This window comes from Gopherus flavomarginatus, chromosome 7 (assembly GCF_025201925.1).
Source record: "Gopherus flavomarginatus isolate rGopFla2 chromosome 7, rGopFla2.mat.asm, whole genome shotgun sequence".
Classification (NCBI taxonomy): Eukaryota; Metazoa; Chordata; order Testudines; family Testudinidae; genus Gopherus; species Gopherus flavomarginatus.
This window is the reverse complement of record NC_066623.1, coordinates 86,840,848-86,866,636: the sequence shown is the minus strand read 5'-3', so window position 1 is coordinate 86,866,636 and position 25,789 is coordinate 86,840,848. Positions and strand designations below refer to the sequence as shown.

The following is a 25,789-nucleotide window of genomic DNA, read 5'->3' as shown; positions in this document are numbered from 1 at the left end:
GGTGATGTCATGGCCTTCGTGGCTGTGGATGCTGTGAATACATAAAGTCTATTCACATAGTTGCAAGCTTCACAAGATGACCAAGGACTCCAGTATGGCCATATGTGGGTGGGATAGGGTCCTGATGGCCATGGTTGTGGAAACCAGAGGATTTGAGAGTGGTGAGAGTCCCAGTACCCACCTCTGGAGTGGTCCCTGGTGCTCCTGCAAGAGATCAAGGACTATGGCAGAGAGGCCAGAGCAGAGAAGGTGAATTGCTAATCCATCTCTTCTGACATTAATGAAGAATCAGAGGAGTAGAAATATATGGGATCCACAGGCAGGGTCAAGGGTCTTGGTGTCATTTAAGGTGATGGCGATGGAGACTGTGCTATTGCCTGTGGGTCCAGTGCCATTAGGGAAATGAAAATCCTGGCTCATGAATAACTGTGAACTCCCTAAATGCTATGTATCCCATTGTGCGGAACTCAAGCCACCCGATGCTGGAAACTCTGCTGGTACTGATGCTGGGGCTGAGCACTGTGATGCTAAACTCTATGACACAGGTAAGACTGTAGACTCCATCAGTGATATTGTCAGTGCTGAGTCCCTCACAAGGACTGGTCCCTCACAAGCACCCTTGTGAACCTCAAGCAGCCTAGTTGGGGACCTGCCCATAGAAGTTCCTGCACTCTGGGATTTATCTGAGTGCTTCTTCTCTCCCGTAGAATGCTTTAAGTGGATGAGGATGCTCTCCGGCACCAGGTCTCACACAGGGCAGTGAGGATGGCCAGGATTCAAGGCAGATTCCATAGATCTATAAAGCAGAAATACCTTAAGTCTTGCCTCTCTGTCTTTGCGTGTTCTGGAAGTAAAAGACTTACAAATGGCGCCCTTCCCAGGAATGTGGACTCTCCAAGAGAGTAGAGGCATTTCAGGTGTCCATCACTGGCATAGCACCTTCACATAAAGGGATGTTCTTAAAGCCCAGTGACCTCATTGAAGCCATCATAGAAAAAATAAAGTTCTTTTTGCATTTTTTTTACACCAATGGACCAAAAAAAAATCAACTGCATTAACAAACAAACTGTCCTAACTGGCTGGCTAAGTACACAACTATGACTGGGTTGTACAGGGTGGTCATCTGTAGAGCAGATTTCTGATGTGCTGTCTTGATAGAAAGAGATGGCTGAGAGGAACTAATGGTGGTAGGCACACACCACCCTTATGTATGATGAGAAACATCAGGATGCTGGCACACTGCACATATACTGATGACCAAAAAGTCTCAGGTCTTGAGTCCATGGGGTGCATGCATGCCAAGAGTGGAACGTGCATATGGACAATCACTCAAAGGAGACTATGCATTTGTCCAGAGTAGTTGCATTGAAGCCAACACACTTACTTTGGATTTATGCTGGAGTAACTGACAGCAGAATCATGTCCAATATATATAAATATTATAATATGAATGTATTAAGTACTTATAGTAACACTAACTTGCACGCATTGTACATACTGTATTTATGACTCAGGTATATATTTAAGAACATAAGAACGGGGTCAGACCAAAGGTGCATCTAGCCCAGTATCCTGTCCTCTGACAGTAGCCAATGCCAGGTGTCCCAGAGGGAATGAATGAACAGGTAATCATCAAGTGATTCATGCTGTCACCCATTCCCAGCCAAAAGCCAAATAACTAAAAGTATTGTGTGTGCAAAATATATATGATTTAATATTATTATGAGAACATTAACTTTTGCATTATCAGATTTTGTCTTTCATCATGTAGCCTTAATTTTATCAGAACAGGTTGTTTTTTTTTCATTTAAGTTTCCTTTAAAAAGCAAAAACCTAAAGAAATTGATGACTGTTGTAATTTCTGTGGGCCCATCCAAGGGTCTGACTACACTTCCAGCTCTGGGAGCCATTTCTACTCGGAACAGTCATACCTGTGCTAGCTTTGCTCGAGCTACCATTCTAAAAATAGAGTGTAGCGGTGGTAGCACAAGTGGCTGGAAGGACTAACTGCACCGAGTACATCTCCATCCTTGATGTACTCAGCATGGCTACCCCCTCTTCCCACCATGGCTCTGTTTTTAGCACACTAGCTCAGGTACGTCTGCTTGATCTGGGAATTATATCCCCAGCTTGATGTGTTGACACCCTAAACTTTGAACTTGACTCCTCATTGAGATGGAAGGGGTTTGTGAGGACTGCTGCTGATTAGCTCAGTTCATTTTTCTGCAAGGTTGGTTAATATGGAAAGCAGCATATGTGAAAAAAATTGAAATTCAGGCACCGTTCCTGCAATGAGTTCCACACTGGCAGAACCCTGCACCAGCAAAGAGCCCCTCTAATGCCAATGGAGATCCAGGCAGGAATCTGCCCAATTGGAGCTCATTGCAGGGCCAACCTTTGGGCACTACAGTCCTCACAATTTCCCACCAGCAGTCCTTAGTCCCATCATACCTGCCTGGGTCCTGGTGCAATGCAAGACAACAAAGGGAGCAAATCTTTATGAGACAGATGAAATTTTTGCAAACACCAAACGGACATCCTCAAAAATGACTTTTTTCAGTTGGATACAATGCTTCGATTTAGGTGAACATTTAGGGTGAGGTTTGCTGAAAGCATTCAGTGTTGGCGCAACTCAGCTCCTACAGGGAAGCATTTAGGCCAATGACAAGTGTTTTTGAAAATCTCACTCGTAACATCTTATCAGTCAGCAAGTCACCTCAACTAAATGCAATCACATATTTACAGGTACATTTGAATGAAGCAATAAGTTAGCGATTTACGGAAGATATCTTTGAGAGCACTTGAAATTGATTTGCCAAGCTAATTTCAAATTTCTTATGGTATTCAAATCATATTTGCCAAAAAGGATATCTGTTTACAGCAGTGGCCACTCTAATTGTGGAAATCAGAGTTAGGATTTTGTATCCTCGGATAATAATGGCACAGTTTATTTGTTGTTTATAATTATGTCTGTAGAGGGAAGATTTAATCTGAAATGTATTTTTTCTCTAAAGGATTTTAGAAATGTCAGTATTCCCACAGTCACAAGTATTTTTCTCTGCCATATGTAAAGCTGTGTGCCCTATGCGTAATGTGCTGAGCAGGAAAGTAATAGATATATATATATTTTAATATGGCCACCTCTGTGCAGGAAAAATCCACTCCAAGTTCAGTGGCAACATTTTTTTTAAAGGCAGCAGCAATACATTAATTTTTCCTATCAAAAATCCCAACTTTGGAAGAGGTGGGAGAAGGATTCTTAACACAGTACAAACTGCAAGACATAAAATAATTGCAACTTGCCAGGAACAAACAAAAAGGTAGGGGAAACATCAAGTAAGACAATAGAGTCTGCTGCAGGCACTTTGATTAACTGCCAGTTGAAAAGAAGCTGAGCATGATTTGTCCTTGTCTATACTTGCAACCAAGCCATGTTCAGTGTCAGTTCAGCTCTAAACATCAGTGGTTCTATTTTGTGGTGTAGGAAGGTCATTGTCTATTTCAAGTGGTATGCAGCTTGCTTCGAAACCACTTGGAGCACTTGTGTATGGATGCAAGGCAAGTTGCAATCTTTGCACTGGAAACCAATAATACTTAGCATAAGAAATTTCTCAGTCTAAACAAGACCTTAGACCAAAGAGCTCAACTAGGATTTCTGAAATGGAGCTGGACACAGTTTGGTCTTGTATGTGTGTGCAGTTAAACCATTTTCATAACTTATTTAACTGCATCTGTTGTCATCAACAGGCAAATTTCTTAGTAACAGACAAAGCTTAAGACTCTTTCTGATTCCAACAGTTATATACACCAAATAGGATTTCTAATATTGACATAAATAAAATTAACTTAAATTTGAAAAATTTCAATAAAAGCTATCACACCATCAGGTGAAACCCTGTCAGAAATGTTCACTGGCTGACCTCCCCCCTTAAAAAGTGTCCAATTTTAAACTCATTTTAGGCAGTCTTGAAAAATGCTCAACTTCCCCCTATGGAAAAATTCCTAAAAGGAATGGGAAACTGTGTTCAACAACACAATATAGGAGACTAACAACTTTTATAGTAAGATCTTGAACAAATGTTAATGGACTTCCACTAGGCTTAAAACAGCCAACTTTAAATAGATAGAGGCATATTCTCTCCCTATTCAATATTCTCTGATTATAGGACAAAAGAGCTTTCAGATAAATGTGCTCTCATCTCAGAGACTTCATAGGCTGGATGATGGCAATCAATTACTTACCTTTCCGAAATACTGGAAAAATCTCAAGCTTTCCTTTCCACAGAGAAGACAAAATAATTTTCCTCCACACTTGTGGAGAAAATGATCCTTTCAGGAAGGGCCAACTTAGCCTTATTTCATGGCAACTTTTGTAAGTTGTAATGTTCCCGTACTTGAAAAGCTATTGGCTAGGTGAGGCTTGACTTCATTTCCCATGATGCAGCATGGTCTCCTCTCAGGTTCAATCACCCAGGTGCATCATAGGAATCTCACAACCATGGTACATCATGTGAAATAGAGGAGAATGGGGGCATAAGACACCTGAATTACAACTCCCACAAGGCAGACAGAAAGAGAAACAGAACATTTTCACATTAACAAACAGTGATTTTGGGGAACTTTCCATTTTACAAAAAACAAAAACACAGACCCAACCACTACAAATGTTTTGACCTTTTGTTCTCATTTGGGACGAAAACAAATATCAAATATTGGAATTTCTTATGGGATAGAAATTTCAATTTTTGACCACCCCTAGTTTGTGTATTTTAAGTTCCCAGGACTAGGTTCTAAAGACCAAATCCTAAGACCCCTTTTCAGTATTCATTCATTGTTTATTCAGGCAAACTCCTATTGAAATAAATTAAAGTTTGCCTGGGTATAAACTGAGTAATCACATCACAATTTGACTCTATAATTGTGAATTCTGAACATTAGGAGATGGACTGTTCTTAGCTACTGAACTTCATTGTCCATGTAACCTCAAAATATCATGTGATGAGACGAAACGTGCATTGAAGATAACCCTTTCTCCCTTTTAGAGCTAACAATTCAAAGCAGCCAGTGATTCACTTGCAAAAGATTTGGATTTTGTTACTGTTTGCTATTATGCTAATGTGCCCCTTTTCTTTGTAACTCTATAGCGCCGAGGATAAAACATATAGCAGCTGACTCCCATATGTGTACCTTCCTGAGAGAATAAGTTAACAAGTTCAGACCAAAATAATACAAAAATGAAATAAAGGTCTAGTGAAGATAATGACTAATGCTCCCTTTGCTCCAGATGAAATCTATTTGTGACACTTGACGCAGATCTTAAGCCACATCTGAAGGAAACAATAAACTCTACTTTAAGAGCCTATTTTGGGGATTAATTAAAATAGACTCATGGCACAAGATTCACCTTCAAATAAAATCTTATGAATGCATTTGGAAACTTCTTAAAATTCATTTTAATTTCATGCATGTTAAGACATCTCACCTATTCAATCCTGTTATAACTGTTATGCAAAATGTGCGTTAAAACACTGCTATACAAAGGCTTGCAATTAGTTTTGTGAATAAAATAAATGTCTAGAAAAGGGCACTTTTACATGAACCATTTTAAGAGACATGAAGAGGCTGGACAATATGTCAGCTTTTCAATGGCTCAAAAAAACTCAGTATGGTAAAGGGCCTGCTAAAAATATCTTCTGCTTTCTTAGCAGCAAATACTCTCCAGTGGATCCTGGTTCAGTGGAAGCATACCCAGAAGAAACGTTGGTCTGATACTGCTCAATCCCCAGACTGAAAAAATATACTCCCTAGCCAAGGGTCATGAAGCCACTCAGAAAATGAATGAATAGAAGACCCTCTATTCCCACCCCCCACGCTTGTCTCTTATCCTCAGGAACTTTAAGCCACCCACTCATGACCCTGAAGCAATCAGGAGTTACTAAAACTCTAATCTGAAGTAACTCTGTTGCACAGCTGAAGAGGAAAGACAGATTTGGTGAGTTATTTGAGGCTGGACTGCATACAAAAAGAAAAAATCTGCGTGTGTGTGTGTGTGTGAGGCCTAGTGGGCCTATTCCTGCTCTTGCATATATCAGAATAAATACTGACTTCAGTGGAGGAATTGCCTGATTTGCAGCAGTTTACATGAGAGAAGAATCAGGGACTGTACAGGGGCACCGGAACAATGTGTATAGTAGGGAAGCTGAGAGCCACTGAACCAAACCATGAACCCTGGATATGATGGAAACCACTTTAAGCCAGCCACAACTCCAGCACATCTAGTTCCAGCCCCTCTGGGCCTGTACCACCCCAACTGCTATATCTCACATCTGTTCCCATTGTGGTTTGAGTTTGAGGATAGACGTGTTCAGAAATCTCAACCAACCATTGTTGTGAATAAGAGCAGAGATCAGTGTGGGCTGGAACCAGTCTTTATAGGACCTCTTAGAGACTATGTCTACACTATAGCTGGGAGGTATGTTTCTCAGGGCAGGTAGACAGATTCATGCTGACTCTGCTCAAGAATGTATGCTAAAAATAGCAGCATGGATGTTGCTGCATAGGCGACAGCTTGGGCTAGCTACCTCAGTCCAAGGCCATCCAACGCCCTGGGTCTGAGCTCAGGCAGCTAGCTCATGCCACTGCCTGTGCTGCAATGTCCACACTGCTATTTGCAAACTTGAGAGGAGCGAGCACGAATCTGTCTGCCAGCACTGGGAATCATACCTCCCAGGTGCAGTATAGACACACTGTTTGGGGAGGGGGCATGACATGTTTCACCACTCCAATAATGCAGCGCAAGCAGTGCAAGCGCTCCTCCTTAACATGCCAGCTAGCTTTCTTTGAAGCTTTGAGCAGAAATGCTATCTGAGATGTACTGACAGGGCATAGCAGAGAAACCTGCACTGCTGCTCTCCATACTGTATGTTTATGGTCTAGTTACATCAAAATAAAACTTGCCAGGGAATTCAGGTCACTTTTAAAAACAAAAATAAGATGGGGAAAATAAATCACAAGCCTCATTTTGAAGCAGGACTTTTTTTATTTTTTTTGCCTTCTACTAGAGAACCTTTGGCATTCACATTCCTCTAAAGATGGTGGAATACAGCTGTTCTGCCCTTATTTGCATCTCATATTTCACCATATGGTGACCATGTTATAAATGTTCATAGTACAGACAAAGCTCATTTTATCTCATGTCAACCTGACCAGCATAAGAAAGGCTAAGGGATGCATAACTTTGGAGTGTTAAAACGTGGTATTTGTTCAGTCATATTTTCAAAGACAAACACTTGGTCATTCTACAGCAGGAGTTCTCAGACTTTTGTACTGGTGACCCCTTTCACACAGCAAGCCTCTGAGTGCAGACCTCCCCTTATACATTAAAAACACTTTTTTATATATCTAATGCCATTATAAATGCTGGAAGCCAAGTAGGGTTTGGGGTGGAGGCTGACAGCTTGCAACCCCCATGTAATAACTGCATGACCCCGAGAGGTCCCGACTCCCAGTTTGAGAACCCCTGGTCTACAGTTTTGTTTACATAACAAGACAGACAGAGATTTTCTTCTGAGAGCTCTGTTCCCCCACGCAACAGGAAATGCTAAATTTTTTCAGACAGGAAATGCTTGCTTTCTTGGTGACTAATCCCATTAACAATGTGTCTAGAGCATGACGTGGTATACAATATCATGCAGGTATGCATTCTTTTGCATCAAAAGAACTAGTACTGTCACGAGAGGAACTCAAACCCATGACATACGCTATTAATGACATTATACTGAACAAACCAATTCCCTTCTTTAAACAACATCAATCAGGTTCAAAAAAGATTATTTTTTTGCAATATGCATTTTTCCCCACTTTCAGGTGAGATTTCCTTGAACATCACTATGTAAAAAAGAGCACCTTCCTACCCCAACAGATCTGGTGCCTCTGTATTCCTATGTACTTAAGTGACAAACTTTGTACCACTTTTAAATCCTCTTAAAACTGCAAAGCCAAGACAGCTATGGGAGGTTGTTTTTATTCTACATTGCAAATCCTCTACAGATTTAAAAAAATAATCCAAATGCAGGGCCAGATTCTATCTGTATTCACATCTGCACAACTCCACTGAAAACAAGACTTGCATGGGCGTAACTGAAGGCAGAATTTAGTCTATAGAATCTTTACTACTGGCGATGTAGCATGAACCAGAAAGAATCTAACTGAACATGCAGATTTTAGGCTCACTTTGCAGGACTGGCAATTAGAAAAACAACTTTTTCTTGTAAACTCAAGTATTCAACAAGTTTGTCCTGGAGTCATTGAGAGAGATGGTCAACATGGAACCTCACAATGCAATTTTTAGAGTTACTTTTCTGGGATAACCTCATTTTAAAGAAATGAAAGGGTAAAAGAGCCTTCAAGTATAAAATGCAGACTTTTATACAAGGTCGGTAAGGATATTTTAACTAAAATCAAACTTCTGAGGAATCTATTTACACATAATTCCAGCGGTCTAGAAAGGTCGAATGAAGCAAATGTTAAAGCCTTATCATTTCCCCATAAACTATTAAAGTGAGGAAGACTGTGTCCCCATATAATACATGATTGAAATTCTACTTATATCTTTGCTACTTTTAGAGAGTTATTTTTAATACAGATACACACAATGTGCTATTGTGATTCTCTAGGGTGATACCATTAGGTGTTTTATCATATTAGGTTTTGTATTAACAATTTAAAAGGAAAACACTAATATTAATTTAAAACGTTAAATATATTATAGGCAGAGCAGGTACTATCACCTGTTAAGGTTGCCTGATATCCCCATTATAAAATCCTGTTTTCAATTGTTTATAATTTTGCTGAATTTTAGCTATCCAGGCTGACATTCTAGATGCCACATGGCCTCAAGCGTTGATTGTTTGTTTGTTTTTTAATTTCAGCAAAAACGGTTCAGCTGTTTCTGAGACGGAGACTAGTGAAAAATACATTGCTTTGCCCATGTTAAAAAGTCCTGGTGACTTTTTCTTTGAAAAGCCCACTCCACATTGGTTTGAAGCGGAGAGCTGACATTGGTAGGGGTGGGACCTTGTGTCAGGGAAGTGCATTTTGACATACCTGTGAAAATCTGCCCAAATTCAGCCTGCTTATCATTCTTTGAAAAATTGCTTGCTCATCACTTTTAGTAGCTAAAATCTCTTAAGGTTCCCTCTTTACCGTGCAAGCTTGAGGCTCTTACAGCTCCTACCATTAACCAGAATGTTCATGTGCTACCTCCACAGAGTAACTGAGTGTGCTCCATCCCTTCATGGTTCCTATATTTGACCTTTACTTCAATGGGACTGCTCATGTGAATGAGCTACTAATATGCACAAGTGTTTGCAGGATCAGGTCTCATATTAGGGCTGGAAGATAGTGCTATCTGAGATGCTGCAGTTATGTAAAAACTGAAAGCAAATATTGACTTTTAAAGGCGTCCTCTGTACTATTATGAAAAACTAAGTTAAAACGTTCTTAAAACGCACTTTCAGTTTACAATTGTAAATGTGTTATTTAAGTTGACAATGGTCATTTAATAAATGTTACCATCATTAGCAAGTTTGGCATATTTTACAAATATACACACATATTAAAGATTATAAAGATTTTTTAATAAATCTGTTGGAAAAAGTTAGCTGCTTAAGAAAATAATCTGAATTGTTGCTTTCTTCTGTCCAGAAAATGGCATGGCTTTCCTGTGTAGTCTGAAACATCCAGTCTACATGTTGTGACTCAAGATGCAAATGCCAAAAACACCCAGATGTAATATCTCAAAGATTTAGCTGGATTCCATGTAAACTTCCAGAATATGAAGCAGTTCTAAATCAACTGCTATGCCAAAGTTAAAATTTTAACAATATATGGTATCCAGACTGTCCAATGTATTTGCTTTGCAGTCCTCTCAACTACATGTGCTCTGCCCCAAGAGATAAACATAAATATACAGCCAGTCTTGAAAAAATTTGAACATAAACATGCTGCAGAGTTCATATATGGAAATATGGATTTAAGAATCACACGTGCTTCATCCTAGCTGCAATGCACAACTGGAATCAACTGAGAACTGATCATGGCTACGCATTAGAATGGTGCACACAGAGCAGCATTCAAGGAACAATGTGTGTTAATCCTGTGTATTAAGGTTATTGTCCAACAGCACCTTATCATATTAAAAAACCTGAAGTAATCCATTTTTAAAGGACATGATTGAAAACCACTTTTTAGCCTAAGACTAAACCTCTGAACTGACCAACCACAAGTTTGCCTTCTAATTTTTGTTGTGTATTCAAAGCACAATTAACATTAAATGTTTCATTTACATCTTTCAAGCAATTTCTTACCTCAGGCCCAGGAGGACCAGATGGTCCCCGGGGTCCCGGATCTCCAATTTTTCCCTAAAAAAAATCCAAAAATTATAACTTAGATAGCAAATTAAAACTTTACAAGAAGTAGATTTGTATTGGTTTTTGAAAGCACTTAAAAACATCAAAATATCAAATAAAATGCTTAGCTGAATTTTCAGTTAAATAGGATTAATTTTTATACAGCTTCTTTCTCTATTTAATTAAGTCTAGTTATCTATTACTGGAATTTTTAATGAGTCCCTCTTGCAGCTGCAATAATAAAAACATAAGTCATTTATAGATATTTAATTTTGATATAATTCCTGCCACCACTCATTATTAAATATGTATGTGAGTATTCATATAATGAAAAAATATTTCTTATACCTGTGTGCATATTATACATACAAAATAATATGAGGGTTACAAAACTAAGTTCATATAGATACTTTCAATATGCTTATTTGCCCAACCCTGCACCATTAAAATCAATGGGAGTTTTGCCACTGGTAGCAGGATCTGGTCCAACTACATATCTTGGTGGTTCCGCTATACAAGATTTACTTACACACAAATTTTTAAAATTCCATGACCTTATTTTTCTAAATCTTGATCTCCTTTTCCCCATTTCTTTCCCTCTGTTTGCTGCTGCTGCTGAATGAGGTGTGTCTAAAATTTAGGGCCTTCATCCTATAAATGTGTTTAATGTCACTGAGGTTTGCAAAGTTAAGCATGTGTTTGCTTCCAATACTTTAATTTAACAAAGTACTTAAACATCTGGTTATTTTAAGTTATTCAGCAAAGGGCATAAGCACATGCTTAACTTTACATTTAATGGGACTACCCTCACTGCATAAAGTTAAGCATGTGTGACCAAGACTCTAGATTATGAGTTCCCCAAGGTAAGGAAAAGTGGGTTTTTTGTTTTTTTTTTATTGCTCTGTAAATTGCCTATCGCATTATAGGTGTTAAATAGCAATAGCATCATCATGATTCAAACTGTGCATAGGAAAGCTCCAGCTCCTCTGACAAGTTCTAGTGACATATTAAGTGGGCTGGTTGTGTTTGCCACTATGAATTATACAGAAAGTCAGTCTGGTCATGGGGAAAAAAGAGCAGAAGTCTCAAATTTTTGGTAAGGAGAATTCCAAGACTCAACAGTTGCATTATTACAATCAAAATATCCTTTATTCTACTGCTGAAACCATTTTAAGTGCTCCCCAGTACCAGCCACTGCAATTCTGTGGCATCAGCAGTGCAAAAAGGCAGGTAAAAGACTGGCAAAACTACATCCTCTTCAGCGCTGCTTCCTTGTTACAGTGTCTTCTAAGGCAGAAGGAGCAGCATTATAGCAGAGTTGTCAAAAAGCAATTCACAAACACACAGGCTTAATCATAAGCCAACAGAACTTCTAAGACTGAATTCAAGTCTTACTTTATTTGTATTTTGGGGTAAGTGATTTATTATTATGGTGATGATTAAGTGAGCCCTAAATACCCAAGTAGCCTTCTACACTTCATGGGAAATCTGAACTAGCAGATTAATGACTGAGCAGCAAAATGCCTTCTTATGGACCAGAATCTGTTCTCAGTTACACCAGTTATATAACTCTCTTGACCCCAACAGCATTAACTCCCAATTTACACCAATGCTAGTGAGATCAGAATTGTTCCTCAAAGCAATTGGATTGCCTGAATGATACAACAAGTATCAACCCACGTGCCACATACTGACGTAACCAGAGTAAACAAAATAAGTGTTCAAACCTACAGGAGGCCCTGGCTTTCCTCTGATTCCTGCTGGTCCTGGCAAACCAACAGAACCCTTAAGGGGGAAAAAAGAGCTATTAAATATTATTGTTGAAAATTATTTGTAACATTGCATGCAGTAAAAAACTGCTTATACCTTCCCACTTGTGCAAAATTAATTAAATATCAGCTCAACACTCAGACCAAATTTAAAATCCGTTGAGCGGTTCTGAATCAAACTCTTCCATTCATGTTACAGCAAAATAATTCAGTTAGTTTAAGCTATTTTAATTAGTTGTACTGCAATAACAACATACCAGTTTAGAATTTTTATTAAAAACAATCCTTTGTGTAATTTAGGAGTTATGGATTACCTACCAAAGATTCCATTACTCACATAGGTATGAAAAGCTTGTTTATAAACCATTTTCATTATATCCCAGGGCATTAGGCCTGCTTTGAGCAGGGGGTTGGACTAGATGGCCTCCTGAGGTCCCTTCCAACCCTGATATTCTATGATTCTATGATCCTGGGCTGTCTGATAACACATTTTTGCCTGGCTGCTGACCACAGTTTTCAGGTTTTTTGGGTCAGATAAAACTTTAGGCTCCATCCCAGGAGGCTCCTTGGCTTCTGTTGCAAATGACCTGTATAACAAGCTCTCAGTGAGTTTTGGTGGGAATTAGACTGCTCTGTCCTCCCTCTTCTTACAGCATGTTTTCTGACATGCCTAAGTGCACACATGGCAGCCAGAATTTGACCCATACATTTTACATGCCTTTGATCATTATTTTCATAAATAAAAATTTTTAAAATAATGATATAGAAAATAAAATTGTGCTGGGGTATTCAACTGATATTGCTGAATTCCATTTGATTGTACATTACTTGCTGCAATTTAAAAGAAGAAAAGGCCATTGGGATTATTAGATCAGAAGATATGTCAAAAGAGTGCTGTCTTAATTTACCTTGTCTCCTGGATAGCCCAGCTCACCCGGCTCTCCTGCAATGCCTTGTTCACCCTAAACAACATATTATTTTAAACAGACATATATATGCAGCTTAAACGGTGTATTTTTCAGACTCACAAAAGCAGAAAGATTTAAATCAATGTTCAGTATTTAAAACTATAACATGGTTTTTTGAAGGACAGAGCATAGTGAACCGTTGTACAACCCAATCCTGCAAACATCACTAACACAGCGCCTGACAGCACGATTCATGGTAATCAGCACTATGCCCAGTAGTGTTTGTAGAATCACACCCTCAGTTTGCAATAGCTTGATAAAAAGAAAACAAAAGAGGAAAAAAATGAAAAAGGGATGCTTTGCAAAACAGATGTGAGAAAGACTGTCTACATGTAATATATCTCTATGAGAATGGAAATATTTAGATCACCTTATCACCTTTCATTCCAGGCTGCCCCATACTCCCTGGAAGACCCTATTAAAAATTAAAAAACAAACAAACAATGTTTGACTATAATTTGAAAAATAGTCAAGGCAATTGGCAAATGGTAAAGTGAGTTCTGCTTAATGCCATACCAGAGGCCCAGGAATTCCAGAAGGTCCACTCGGTCCCACAGGCCCAACAACACCCTAAACAACAGAAAATGAGAAGACTGCATTAAACTTTTACTTACAGGGGGACTGCTTCCTGAATGATTCAGGGAACGGGAAATGCCATAAAGTATCTTTTGCCTCTATGTTATTGGTTGCATTTCAGCCCAGGTTGGCAGTGACTGAAAGTGTTTTCATCTGTTTGCTGTTTGGAGATGCAAATCCACGTACTCATGGACAAGTATCCAGATCACAAAACCTCCACCATTACTAGCATCCTCTATCTCAGCAGAAGCACCATGAACTAAACGACCCTCTCATTCCTCAATGTCATGCACACCGAAGAGGATAGATGCATATCTGGTGGGGGAGTGTGAGAAAGCTTGCACTTGTATTGTAACTGCAGTCTGTAACTTCAGTCCATGCTGGGACTGCCAAATCCAGCCCTTTTCTGTCAGCACCAAATTTTATTTAAATGAATTATTCTGTTTTGAAATATGACACTTGTAAAGAAATCTCAGTGATTTCCATATCAAATATACCCAATATACAATGAAAAGATGCATTTTTCCTAAGTACTGGCTGTGCACATTTAGCCTAAACTCTAGCAGCCAAGCTGTGTTCTTTCATTCTCATGCATCTTCACCAGTAAATAAAGGTTAACTATACCAAATTAATTACTAGACTACTCCTCTAGGTGATGTAAACTTGCACTTCCACTACTAGATGCTTCAAGAGAAGAAACAGAGAAAAAATTCAAGGTAAAACTAAAAGAATCAACAGTATATTCATGCATGATGGTTAGATGAACATGAGAAATGATCTGATAATGGCTACAACCATCAATACAGGGAAGAATGCTTTTCTGCTTCCTGCCATTGATTCTACAATTTGAAAAGAAAATGGCAAAATGGTTGTCCTAGTTGCTGCAGATGCCATCCAAGAATGCAAAGAAAAGTATGAGGATGAGGTCTTTCATCATTTGCTGAGATAACGGAAATAGCAGAGAAGATGAGAGAGCTTCCCAGGTGCAGCCTCCTGCACTTCTGATATATTCAGTACTTAAAACAGCCCTATAACACATTTTGAAAGTTCAAAAATCCTTCTGCAGCCACCAACAGCCTCATGGTTAGTTGACTGAAAAAGGAAGATTGACGACTCAGCTTCCCAATGATGCCTGCCTGGTAAAATTATCAGGAAAACTGTCTCTCTACCTCTGCATCCAGCTTCCTTGAGTGCTTAGAAGTATTGCTTTGCCATGGTCGCTGCTGCCAAGAGGACTGAGTTCTTGACTGAAGTGTGCTGCTTTTGGTGTGGATATTGCATCAAGGCAAACTAATTTAAGCTGCCTTAGTGGTCCTATAAATATTCATTGAGAATAAGAAAGGCATTGACTGAAAAAGCAGAATTTCACACAAGGGATTCTGCAGAGAGACGTCACACTTTCCAAAGTAACAGAAGGAGGTTTTAGATGGGTTTGACAGATTACAGTTTGATGACACTAACGTCACAGTCTCCACGGGAATCTGGCTTGACCTAGTTAACAGCAAAGAACTAGAACTATACAAAAATAAAACAGAAAAATTATTCAGAGAAACTACAGACCCTTTGCATTATTTAGGTACTATGACTGATCCCAAATACAAAGCTTATAGATTGAGTCTAGAACAGGAAGAAGTAGAAACAGTCTGATGCAATTTAAATCTGAATTCCTTCCTACTCTTCTAGCACTTAAAAATGAATATACAGTTTCTCCAACAACAATATATTTGCAAAGGAGATTGTCTCAGTTTGTTGTACCAAGATGGTGTGAACCTGTGGAAATAAAATCACAGGTAATAGAACTGAATTAATAATTTTGTCATTTTTTTTAAATTGCCAGCATCAATTGAGTGTGTATTAGCACTTACTGGTTGGTTTGGCTGAAAAATCATAATAGGTGCTGAATGAGCAAACAGCAGATCAATATCAGGCAAAATAAAAGAGAAATTTAATTACACAGTAGAGTGATGACTCTATTGCGTTCATTTGTTTTACCTACAGAAATGCAAGCTTTTCATTTAAGACAACACATGCACCTTGTGATGCCTGAAGAATAAACATACTTATTATGTGAATCACCTAGTATGTGATTCACATGGTTTATTTCACAAAAAACATTCACTGTGTTTTGGATTTTTTTTAAATGTTGGGGAAATATTATAACAGTCCTAGTCAGTGTCACATGCAGACCAACTGTCTTCAAATTACACCCTCAGTGACATATGCAACCTCATTGACATCAGTAGGTTTGCATAGGTGTAGCTGAATGGAACTTCATAAACAGTTCTGATGGGGATGCACAAGTAGGCATAAAAACTCACTCCTGGTGTGTTGGCTCCAGAGAGTTAACAGAAGTGAAAAAGCAAATACAAACTTATTTTTGTCAGCAGATAAGACTCTGCATACATCTGTTAAGCTGTTACTTTTCAGACAGAACCACACCTTAAGTCTGAAGAAATATATACGCTAAGGCAGGTCTTCACTACCCGCCGGATCAGGTAGACGTGAATAAATCGATCCCCGAATGCGCTTCCCGTCAACTCCGGAACTCCAGCTCACGAGAGGAGGAAGTGGAGTCAACAGGGAAGCGGCAGCGGTCAACTTGCCACCGTCCTCACGGCCAGGTAAGTCGACCTTAGATACGCCGATTTCAGCTATGCTATATATAAGCCCAGTGTAGACCAGGGCTTATATATAATTGCAATTTTTCCCATTAGAATAGTGCTTGTAATGCTCTAATTGTGATAGCCAACATTTACATGTTTCGTGAGAAAGAATGAGGAACGTATGCTTCTATCTCATTACTAAAAGGTTGAAAATGAGAAAAAATTCAGTTTCCAGAATGTTGAGTATAAAACTATATGTGACATGAGGGAGGAAAAGAGTAATTTGTCCCAGCTTGTTAAAAAAGGAAAAAAGATATGTTAATTCATCATTTCTGTTATTTCTGAATAGAAAAGCTGTGCTCTGATAATTACAGTAGCAAGTTTACTCAGAGTCTACATCTTTCTAAGGCTCATAGCCTTGTAATTAATGACAGACAGAATCATGCAGACAACCAGAATTTGGAACTTGGCAATAGTTTTGACACTTCCAAAGAAACAATAGCAGGAAGTGTTTACAAATGTCTTGAAATCAACTCTCCCCAGCTGCTTGCTTTACCATCACTTCTATGAACAAACAGAATAATGTACATAGTTCTCATCTTGCATATACTGTAATTAGATTAAACACATTACTTGATCTATTACTGACAGCTTCAGCTAGAATTAATGTTGCATTGGTATCTGCTGTACTACACTGCATCACGTCATGATATAATGTAATATAACAAACATTAAATGCCTTGGGACAAATGCTCAGGTCTTTATTTTTTAACTCAGTTCTCAAAGCAAATGGGAGTATGCCTGAACAGTGTCTGAGTTAAAAAGTGAGGGTCAGATGGCAGCCTTTAAGCCATAAATTACATTCAGGGTGTGGGTGCAGTATAGGAGGAGAGTCAGCCTTCTACCATCCCTTTAAAGGAGCACAGTCCTTTGTAAATACACCTTTAAAAAACAAACTGTAGCCTTGAGGATTCCCTGTGCTACTAGGAGCACCTTGAAATACAGCACTGAGACTTGATATTGAGGTACAATGAGCTTTATGCCAGCACTGCCTGACTATCCAGACAGCATCGACTATGATAGGTATCAAAGTTCTTTCCCATAATGCAATGAGCTTATTTAAAAGCCTGCGATAGATTCCCCTGGGGCCATCTGTTCTAAAGTTGTTCCAAAGCCTTGTTCAGAAATCTGGAGGGAATGTCACCACCCGAGGCCTGTTATCTACCCGGGAGGATTAATCTCCAAAAGAAGCAGATTTTCCAACACAGCCCTGGTTCAAATTTCTGTTGGAGGAAGGTAGCTTTGAAATCCACCAAAATGTTCACAGGATCCTATCCAGCTGCAGTGAGGACGCACCACATCACTTCTCTTCCCACTACCTTGACTAGTTCATTACCTTTTGGGGAAGCAATAGCTCCCTATCATAAGCAGGATATATATATCCTTTTGCACACGTTTTGTCTGCACATTTGCCACACACAAGACTAAACTCAATGGAGACCATAGTTGGGATATAGTTAGGATATAGTTGGGACTCAACTATATCCTACTTCAAATGAAAGTTCATATGACCCCTACTGAAAAGAAACAAAACTACCCAATTTTTTTTTTTACATCTTTAAAGCTTAAAAACTGGAAGCAATCAGAGCTTTCCTAACTAAAACTGTTAACAGGCCACATTCCCCCACATAGTTATGTACCATTAATATACTTGGGTAACTGATCCTACCAGAGCTGATGGCAGGATTCGAACCCAAGTCCTTCACTGTTAAAAAGCATTAGATGCTATTTCTTGAGCTAGCAGTTCTCAAACTTCATTGCACTGCGACCCACTTCTGACAACAGACATTTCTGCACAACCTCAGGAGGGGAGACCAAAGCCTGAGTCTGCCCGAGCCCTGCCACCCTGGGTGGGGAGGCTAAAGCCAAAGTCTGAGCCCCACTTCCCTGGGTGGGGTGGGGGAGAGCAAAGCCCAAGGGCATCAGCCCTGGGCTGGGGGCTTGTAACCTAAGCCACGTTGCCCAGGACTGGAACCGAAGCTTGGCCCCACTGCCCTGAGGCTTCAGCCCTGGGCATCTGGGCTCGGACTTTGGCTTTGGCCTCGAGCAGTGAGGCTTGGGCTCTGGTCCCAGGCTCCAGCAAGTCTAATGCCACTTTGGGGTCCCAACCCACAGTTTGCAAACTACTGAAGGAATAAGTACATTAGCTGAAAGCATAATCTCTTGTCTGGGCCAGCTACTAGAGGAGGACAAAGACATAAGAATGGCCATACTGGGTCAGACCAAAGGTCCATCTAGCCCGGTATCCTGTCTTCCGACAGTGACCAACGCCAGGTGCCCCAGGTGGAATGAATAGAACAGGTAATCACCAAGTGATCCATTCCCTGTCACTCATTCCCAGCTTCTGGCAAACAGACACCATCCCTGCCCATCCTGGCTAATAGCCATTGATGGACCTATCCTCCATGAATTTATCTAGTTCTTTTTTGAACCCTGTTATAGTCTTGGCCTTCAGTACACAGTTCTCTTGCTACGTGTTTTAATTTGGGGGTATACATTTAAGTTGAACCTCTATTATGGTGTCTTTAAAAAGTTTCCATTCAGCTTTCAGGGATTTTACTTTTGGTGCTGTAGCTTTTAATTTCTGTTTAATTAACCTCTTCATTTTTGTGTTTCTCCCCTTTCTGAAATGAAATGCTACAGTACTGGGCGACTGTGGTGTATTCCCCACCACAGGGATGTTAAATTTAATTATATTATGGTCACTATTACCAAGTGGTCCAGCTATATTCACCTCTTGGACCTGATCCTGTGCTTCACTTAGGACTAAATCAAGAATTGCCTCTCCCCTTGTGGGTTCCATGACAAGCTGCTCCAAGAAGCAGTCATTTAAGGTGTCAAGAAACTTTATGTCTGCATGCCTTCCTGAGGTGATATGTACCCAGTCAATATGGGGATAGCTGAAATCCCTCATTATTTTTGCGTTTTTTATTTTAATAACCTCTGCGCATGGAACTGGAAGCATTTCAGAGAATGCTACCATGGAGCTCCTGGACTTTAATCTCTTATCTAGCAGCTTAAATTTGGCCTTCAGGATCTCTCTCTCTCCTATCCTTCCCTGTGTCATTGGACACATGCTTCCAAGATGGGGTTATATTTGTATAATTAGGATTTGGCCACATCTGCATTATATGCATTATCATCGGCAATGCAGCTTAATTATCATCTGGTCATCCAGGTGATGACTTATTGTAAAAAGTCACTTACTAATAGCATATATAGAAATAGAACATTTTGAAGGGGACACAGGAAACAGCACTGTGAGATTCTGCTTTTAGACATATTTAAGGCATGTTTAGTTTTGAGAAATGAAGACTGAAATTACAACCTGATAACAATCCAAATACATTGAAGGCTGTTATAAAGAAAAACGTGATCAATTGTCTTCCATGTCCACTGAAGATATGACAAGAAGTAATTGGCTAGAAATGCAGCCAGGGCAATTTTTTTCTTTTTTTTTTTTTTTAGATATTAGGAAAAGCTTTCAAACTATATGGATAGTGAAACACTGGAACAGATTACTAAGAGAGGTTGTGGAATCCTTATCATTGAAGGTTTTTAAAAACAGGTTAGACAAACACCTGTCAGGGATGGGCCAGGTCCTGACTCAGTATAGGGGGGCGGAATAGGTCAGTTTTTGTTACCCTTTTCAGACGTCTGATCTCTCTTGCGCTCCCTCATGTTACACCTCACGTCAAAATTACTTGCTTATAAAATTAGACATAAAATACAAATGTGTCACAGCACACTAGTACTGAAACATTACTTACTTTCTCATTTTTCCATATAATTTATAAAATCAATTGGAATATAAATATTGTACTTACATTTCAGTGTATTCTATATAGAGCAGTATAAACAAGTACCTGTCTGTATGAAATTTTAGTTTGTACTGACTTCACTAGTGCATTTTCTGTAGCCTGTTGTAAAACTAGGCAAATATCTAGATGAATTGATGTACCCCCCTGGAGACCTCGGCATACCCCCAGGTGTACCCCTGGTTGAGAACCATTGGAATAGGTGACCTCTCAAGGCCCAGCCCAGCCCTATATTTCTATGATTCTATATCAGGCCAAATTCTGCCCTGAACACAATGGATCAACAACAGCAATGAAGTGGGACTATACACCTTAACTATATTGTATAAAATATTGCACCTAACAGCAAAGTCAAAATGAATTAGAGGGAATAAACTGGCAAGCTGAGTTGTTTCAAACAAAAGTTCTGATCTGCTGAGACTGGGTTTATGTTATTAAGTATACAAATGTTCAAACTCGAATGATGGAAGAGCAATGCTGTAAAATTATTTTATTAGAATGACCAGAGCAGTTCATTAAACTAAGGTTAGATTTAAATAACAACCTCAGAATCTCTTCGTTTTGAGATTTATTATTAGGATTCTGGACACAGAGACAAAATGTAAATATTTTAAAGAAGTTCGAATAAATGGGAAAAAGTTATACTCACTCTCAGCCCAGGAAATCCAGGAGGCCCAATGCCACCAACAGCTCCCTTTAAAGAAAAAGTGAATATGGAACAATCAGAACTTTAATATTTTAATACACCCCCACAGGTGATCAAAGATGAGCTGCAAAGAAAAAGAAATTGGAATTCTGACCTCTCTCTGATGTATAAATAGGGCCTGAAAGATGACCGACTAACACTATGCATAAAGAATGTATGTGCCAAAAGCCCCTTTATCAAGGAAAGAGAACCCATAATAAATGAGAAATGAAATCTTGCCTTTAAAACCAGGGAAGATCAGACTTGATATTCCTGCTATTTTAAGGGGGAAAAACAAAAGAGGGAATGGGAAACTATTTTTTTTTTGTGGGAGGGGAGACACAGCTTTTATCAGGCTCCTTTTATCTATAACAAGGAAGCCAAAAAAGGCCCGAGCTCTATTTAAAAATGAATTTCTTTGCAGACTGCTCTGAAAAGCAATGCTCTCTTTATGGGCAATTGTTTATGTATATCTAAAGCTGATTCCAGTTTTAGTGCACATCTGAAGTGAACAGAGAGTTCATTAAATTATTCCTTCTTTCACAGCTTAAGAATATTTTTTAATAAGTTTCAGAAAATAAATTACTTCAAACTTTTTAAGCAATTTTAACAAACTACTGGCTCTTTCCCACCCAGATTAAACTCTATGGCGGCAGAACCTCAAAGGTGCTACGAACCTTATGGGTTACCCAGCCTCAAAGATTGCAATCTCTATGCTCTCCCCCTTTAGCCACCCAGGTCTGCCTCCTTCCAGGCTCAGACTCTATGCAGTTGAATTACCATAAGGCCAGCCAGATGATAGAAATATGTCAGGGGCTCAGTGCATCCTTCCACATTCTAATGTTGGAGGTGGGGAGTATGAAAGCAAATCTGGGCCCACTGTGAAGCTATTGTTTGGGCTTTCCAGCTGTGAGACCAAAAGATTTAGAAGGTAACTTCCTCCTTCTCTGGCAGCCACCCATCCACCAACCCCAAACACCTCTGCCGTACCAGCTGGGAGGGTTCTATTCTGCACGGGCTGTGGATGGGGAATGTAACATGTACACGATTAAAGGCTAGGGAGGGAAGCACGAAAACAGGGATGGAATAATCCTGGTAAACAGAAGCAGGCTGGGATGTGGAGAGTATGATTTGTCCCAGCCAGAGCTGAGATAACGGGGGAGACTTCCTGAGTCTCCAGGGACTTCTAGCTCTTATCACCACAGAACTCCCAGGCAGCATGCAGTAGCTCCTGCTCCACATCATCAGCTCTAGAGTACGCTCAGTGAACATCATATTATATTTGCAGTCTGACCTCCAGCCCCCTGCAGCTGCAGACTTGGCACCTTGCCTGAACCAGCCCTGCAGGGTGGGTTTTTCGCTGGCTATTTGAGGAGACTGTGATATCAGCAGCTGTCTTGCTAGATTAGAAGAAACTCATTTTCAAATGTGTGGTGCTAAAATGCAGTTCTTTGTAATGTTTAAGTCTGTAATTAAGGACCTAGACTTACTGAGTTTGTCTCTATTAAAGTGTTGCTCTTCCCCTTCAGTTCTGGTGGAAAGAACGCATCTGCTTTGGAGAGGGGCAGAACGAACTGACCCTTGTGTATAATTTGTACAGCAGTTGGTTACACTAATAAAGCCCTTTGAGTTCTTTCAAGATGAAAAGTGCCACAGAAGAGAAAGATATTATATTACCAAACCCCTTGGTGAGCTTCATTCCAGAGATCTGAAATGCCGAATACATTTACTGCGTGCCAAAATCCTGGTGCCACTGGGCAATCAAGGCACCAGCAAACTTTAAAGAGTTTCCAGGTGGTGCAGCAGAGGAAGGGTCATCCTCAGAGATTTTGTTACAGTTCCCTGGTTCTTCGCCCAGCTCCTGGTCCCCATCCAGGTTAGAGTAACCCGTAGGCACTAACTGCCCATCTTTCCCAAGAGAACATCCATCAGCAGAGAACAGCTGCAATCTGGCCACTCCTACTACTTGTTCTTTGTGTCCAGGGCCGGCTCCAGGGGTTTTGCTGCCCCAAGAAGCCAAAAAAAAAAAAAGCAGGGATCGCAATTTGCGGCAATTCAGCGGGAGGGCCTTCGCTCCAAGCGGGAGTGAGAGACCCTCCGCTGAATTGCCACCGAATACCTGAAAGTGCCGCCCCGCTCCAGAGTTGCTGCCCCAAGCACCTGCTTGATAAGCTAGTACCTGGAGCTGGCCCTGATTGCGTCAGGGACCACGGGAAGAGTGGTGGAGGAACTAGCTCTACATCTATGGTGGGCTCCTCCAAGCCAGGGGAATCCACAGCTAAGAGCTGCAGCCAGAGTCAACTAAGAACCGGGCAAGAGAGAGAAGCACCTTTGAAGTCAGTACTGAAACAATGACATGATGACTGTCACATGTTTTGATTACTGCATCACCAGAGCACTTTATTCTGAAAAGGTGTTGCCAAAGAAAGAGCAGCTGCCCTACAGGTCCAGAAGCTTATTCAGTAACAGTTCAAAGGTTAAAGCTAGTAAATATCTGAACATACTAAAGCCAGCTTCCTGAGAAACAACTTCAGAATATCCCCTTTTTAAGAGACCCTGGAACTGCAGTTTACTCATATCAATGCAAAGTCATGTCCTAGGGCCCTAGTCACTAAGGATTTTAGCAAGAATGCAGATTTCTTTAGTTAGCCCTAAACAGGCAAGAATTTGATCCTGAAAGGTGCTGAGCACATTCAGCAGCTTTCAAAAACTCTCTTGCTTACCTTCAATGTAAAATCAAGAGCAATAGCAAATTTCTAGTGAACTTCATTGAATCTCTCCTTCTTTTCAAGGGGTTTGTTTGGTTTTTGGACAGGTTTTTATCATAGACACATTTTAATACCATCACATTGTAAATTGCAAAGTCACACACACAGTTTGATACTTACAGGACTCCCATCTGTGCCAGGGGGGCCTCTGTTTCCAAAGTCACCTGGAAAACCCTGGTAACAAGAGAGAGGTAACACTGTTAGAATCACAGCACACAACAGATATTATTTACACATTACACTTGGAAATGTGTACGAATGTGTAAGAAATTTAGCAAGAACGAATGACTTGTCCTTCCTTATCCAAAGCTTGGAGGTTCTAAAAGAAGCTTACCGGAGTAAGAATTTCTATGGAATTTGGACATCACTGAATTTCTATGGAATTTGGACATCTAATTCCCATAGGTCCCTTTGAAAGCCCCAGCCCAAATTGATCAAAGGTACTAGAAAGTAAGATGATATTAGCAAGAAGGGGGGAAAATAAACGATTTCAGCTGCAGAATTCAAAACACACTTCATTGTCTTACTCCAAAATCCCATCCAAGAAAGATGTGAGAAGATTTTTTGGATGATATTTTGAGTTGCAAAAATATGACATTATCCTCTTACTGAGCCCTTATTAGGTCAATACTACGCAAGTGCTCATTGGAATGTTTCTTTGGGGTCTTCTGATACCCAGTTCCATGCCTTTACTACAAGATCACATCTTTCCCATGCCCTATAGTATTTACCTAATCCTGTTTTTTAATATTTATGGATGAAAATTCAATATGACAAATGTGCAATAAAATCAATGAACAATATGAGGGACTCAGCACTGCTCAGAATTAGACCTTCATTTTCTAACCATTCTGTATGCAAAGTTATCCTTGCCAATGTAAACTAATGCATGCTTGCCTGGTTGAGTCTGCAGCTAGAGACTGAAACAACAGCACCAAATGAGGTATGAATTTCCTCAATCATCTTAGCGGAGTGTTGACTTCAGAGTTTAGTTATCGGGTGGTGATGCTATGTAGTCACCAGATGCACCTGGAATCTGACTGGACAAGTGAAATTTCAATTTTGAGCCAAAATTAGCATTGTTGCCTGGGGCTGCAGGACTTGTAGTCCTGCCTTCCTGAAATCATGGTCTTTCTCGCTCCCTATTAAGGATCCTATTTTACTTCCCCAGCTGTTGCCTCTGGAAAGGAAGCATGAATTGACTGAATTATTTTAATTCCTAATGATTTAATATCCCTATCAAATGCTCACTAACCAACTGGAAGAGCCACATGTGAGAAAGCGTGGATTCAGTGCTGTGGTTCACAAAAGTTAATGCCCACAAGAGCAGCATAATTCTGTTGTAAACAAGAGCACAAAAAATGTAGCGATCAATGCCAATATATTAAGTTGGAGGGAAGGTGTGTAGTGGAGAACTGTGCAGAGCACTGCTAGAACCAGTCTGATTTAACACATTTCTTAATAACGTAGAAGAGGTAGTAAAACAGCACACCAATGAAATTTGCAGATGATACTAACTTGGGAGGGGATTCTGCTTGGAAAAATGCAAGCTAATACAGCCAAGAAAAAAAAACTTAAATATAGATAGTATGGGAATAAAATATCTTGCAAGCACCAGGGCTGTAAGAGAGCCAAGAATGATCCTGGACATATGAGCATGTGATACAGCTGTAAAATTCCAGTGCAATTTTCTGCTGCATTTGCCAAGACATCCTAAAAGTAGGGAACATGGTATTTGAATGGACAGTTCATAGTTGCTAGCATAGTATTTTTAGACTGTAACAGAGGACACAGTTTGCTATGTTTCCTTTCCACCCTCACAGGTGTTTCAGACAGTGGATTAACACAATTTATGGACTTCCTGGCCATCCCTCCACAATTGCTCTGATCCATCCCTAACCTTCTCAGTGCATTCTCATAGGGTTTGTCTTGTTCATACTGCAACTTCAGCAACATGATTTAGCTCAAGTAATTCAAGTTCACTAACACAACTGTAAATTCTAGTGTACTGTAGATATTCCACAATAGTTTGTTCCAGGAGGTAAATATTTGTTCCTAGTCATGGTTCACCCTAGGTCAGTGGTTCTCAACCTATTTACTATTGTGGGCCGCATATGTGGCCCACAATATGTT

At 39.8% G+C, this 25,789-nt stretch overlaps 1 protein-coding gene across 3 annotated transcripts in view; it reads right to left on the bottom strand.

Moving 5' to 3' along the window:
• Positions 1-25,789, bottom strand: part of COL24A1 (collagen type XXIV alpha 1 chain) — a 249,765-nt gene that overhangs the window by 131,666 nt on the left and 92,310 nt on the right. For all 3 annotated transcript variants that reach the window (XM_050962090.1, XM_050962091.1, XM_050962092.1), the window contains exons 13-19: positions 23,777-23,830; positions 20,853-20,897; positions 13,663-13,716; positions 13,517-13,561; positions 13,087-13,140; positions 12,141-12,194; positions 10,368-10,421 (exon numbers count right to left, since the gene is read on the bottom strand). In XM_050962090.1, the coding sequence (XP_050818047.1) occupies positions 10,368-10,421; positions 12,141-12,194; positions 13,087-13,140; positions 13,517-13,561; positions 13,663-13,716; positions 20,853-20,897; positions 23,777-23,830 (360 nt within the window). The remainder of the gene's footprint in view (positions 1-10,367; positions 10,422-12,140; positions 12,195-13,086; positions 13,141-13,516; positions 13,562-13,662; positions 13,717-20,852; positions 20,898-23,776; positions 23,831-25,789) is intronic.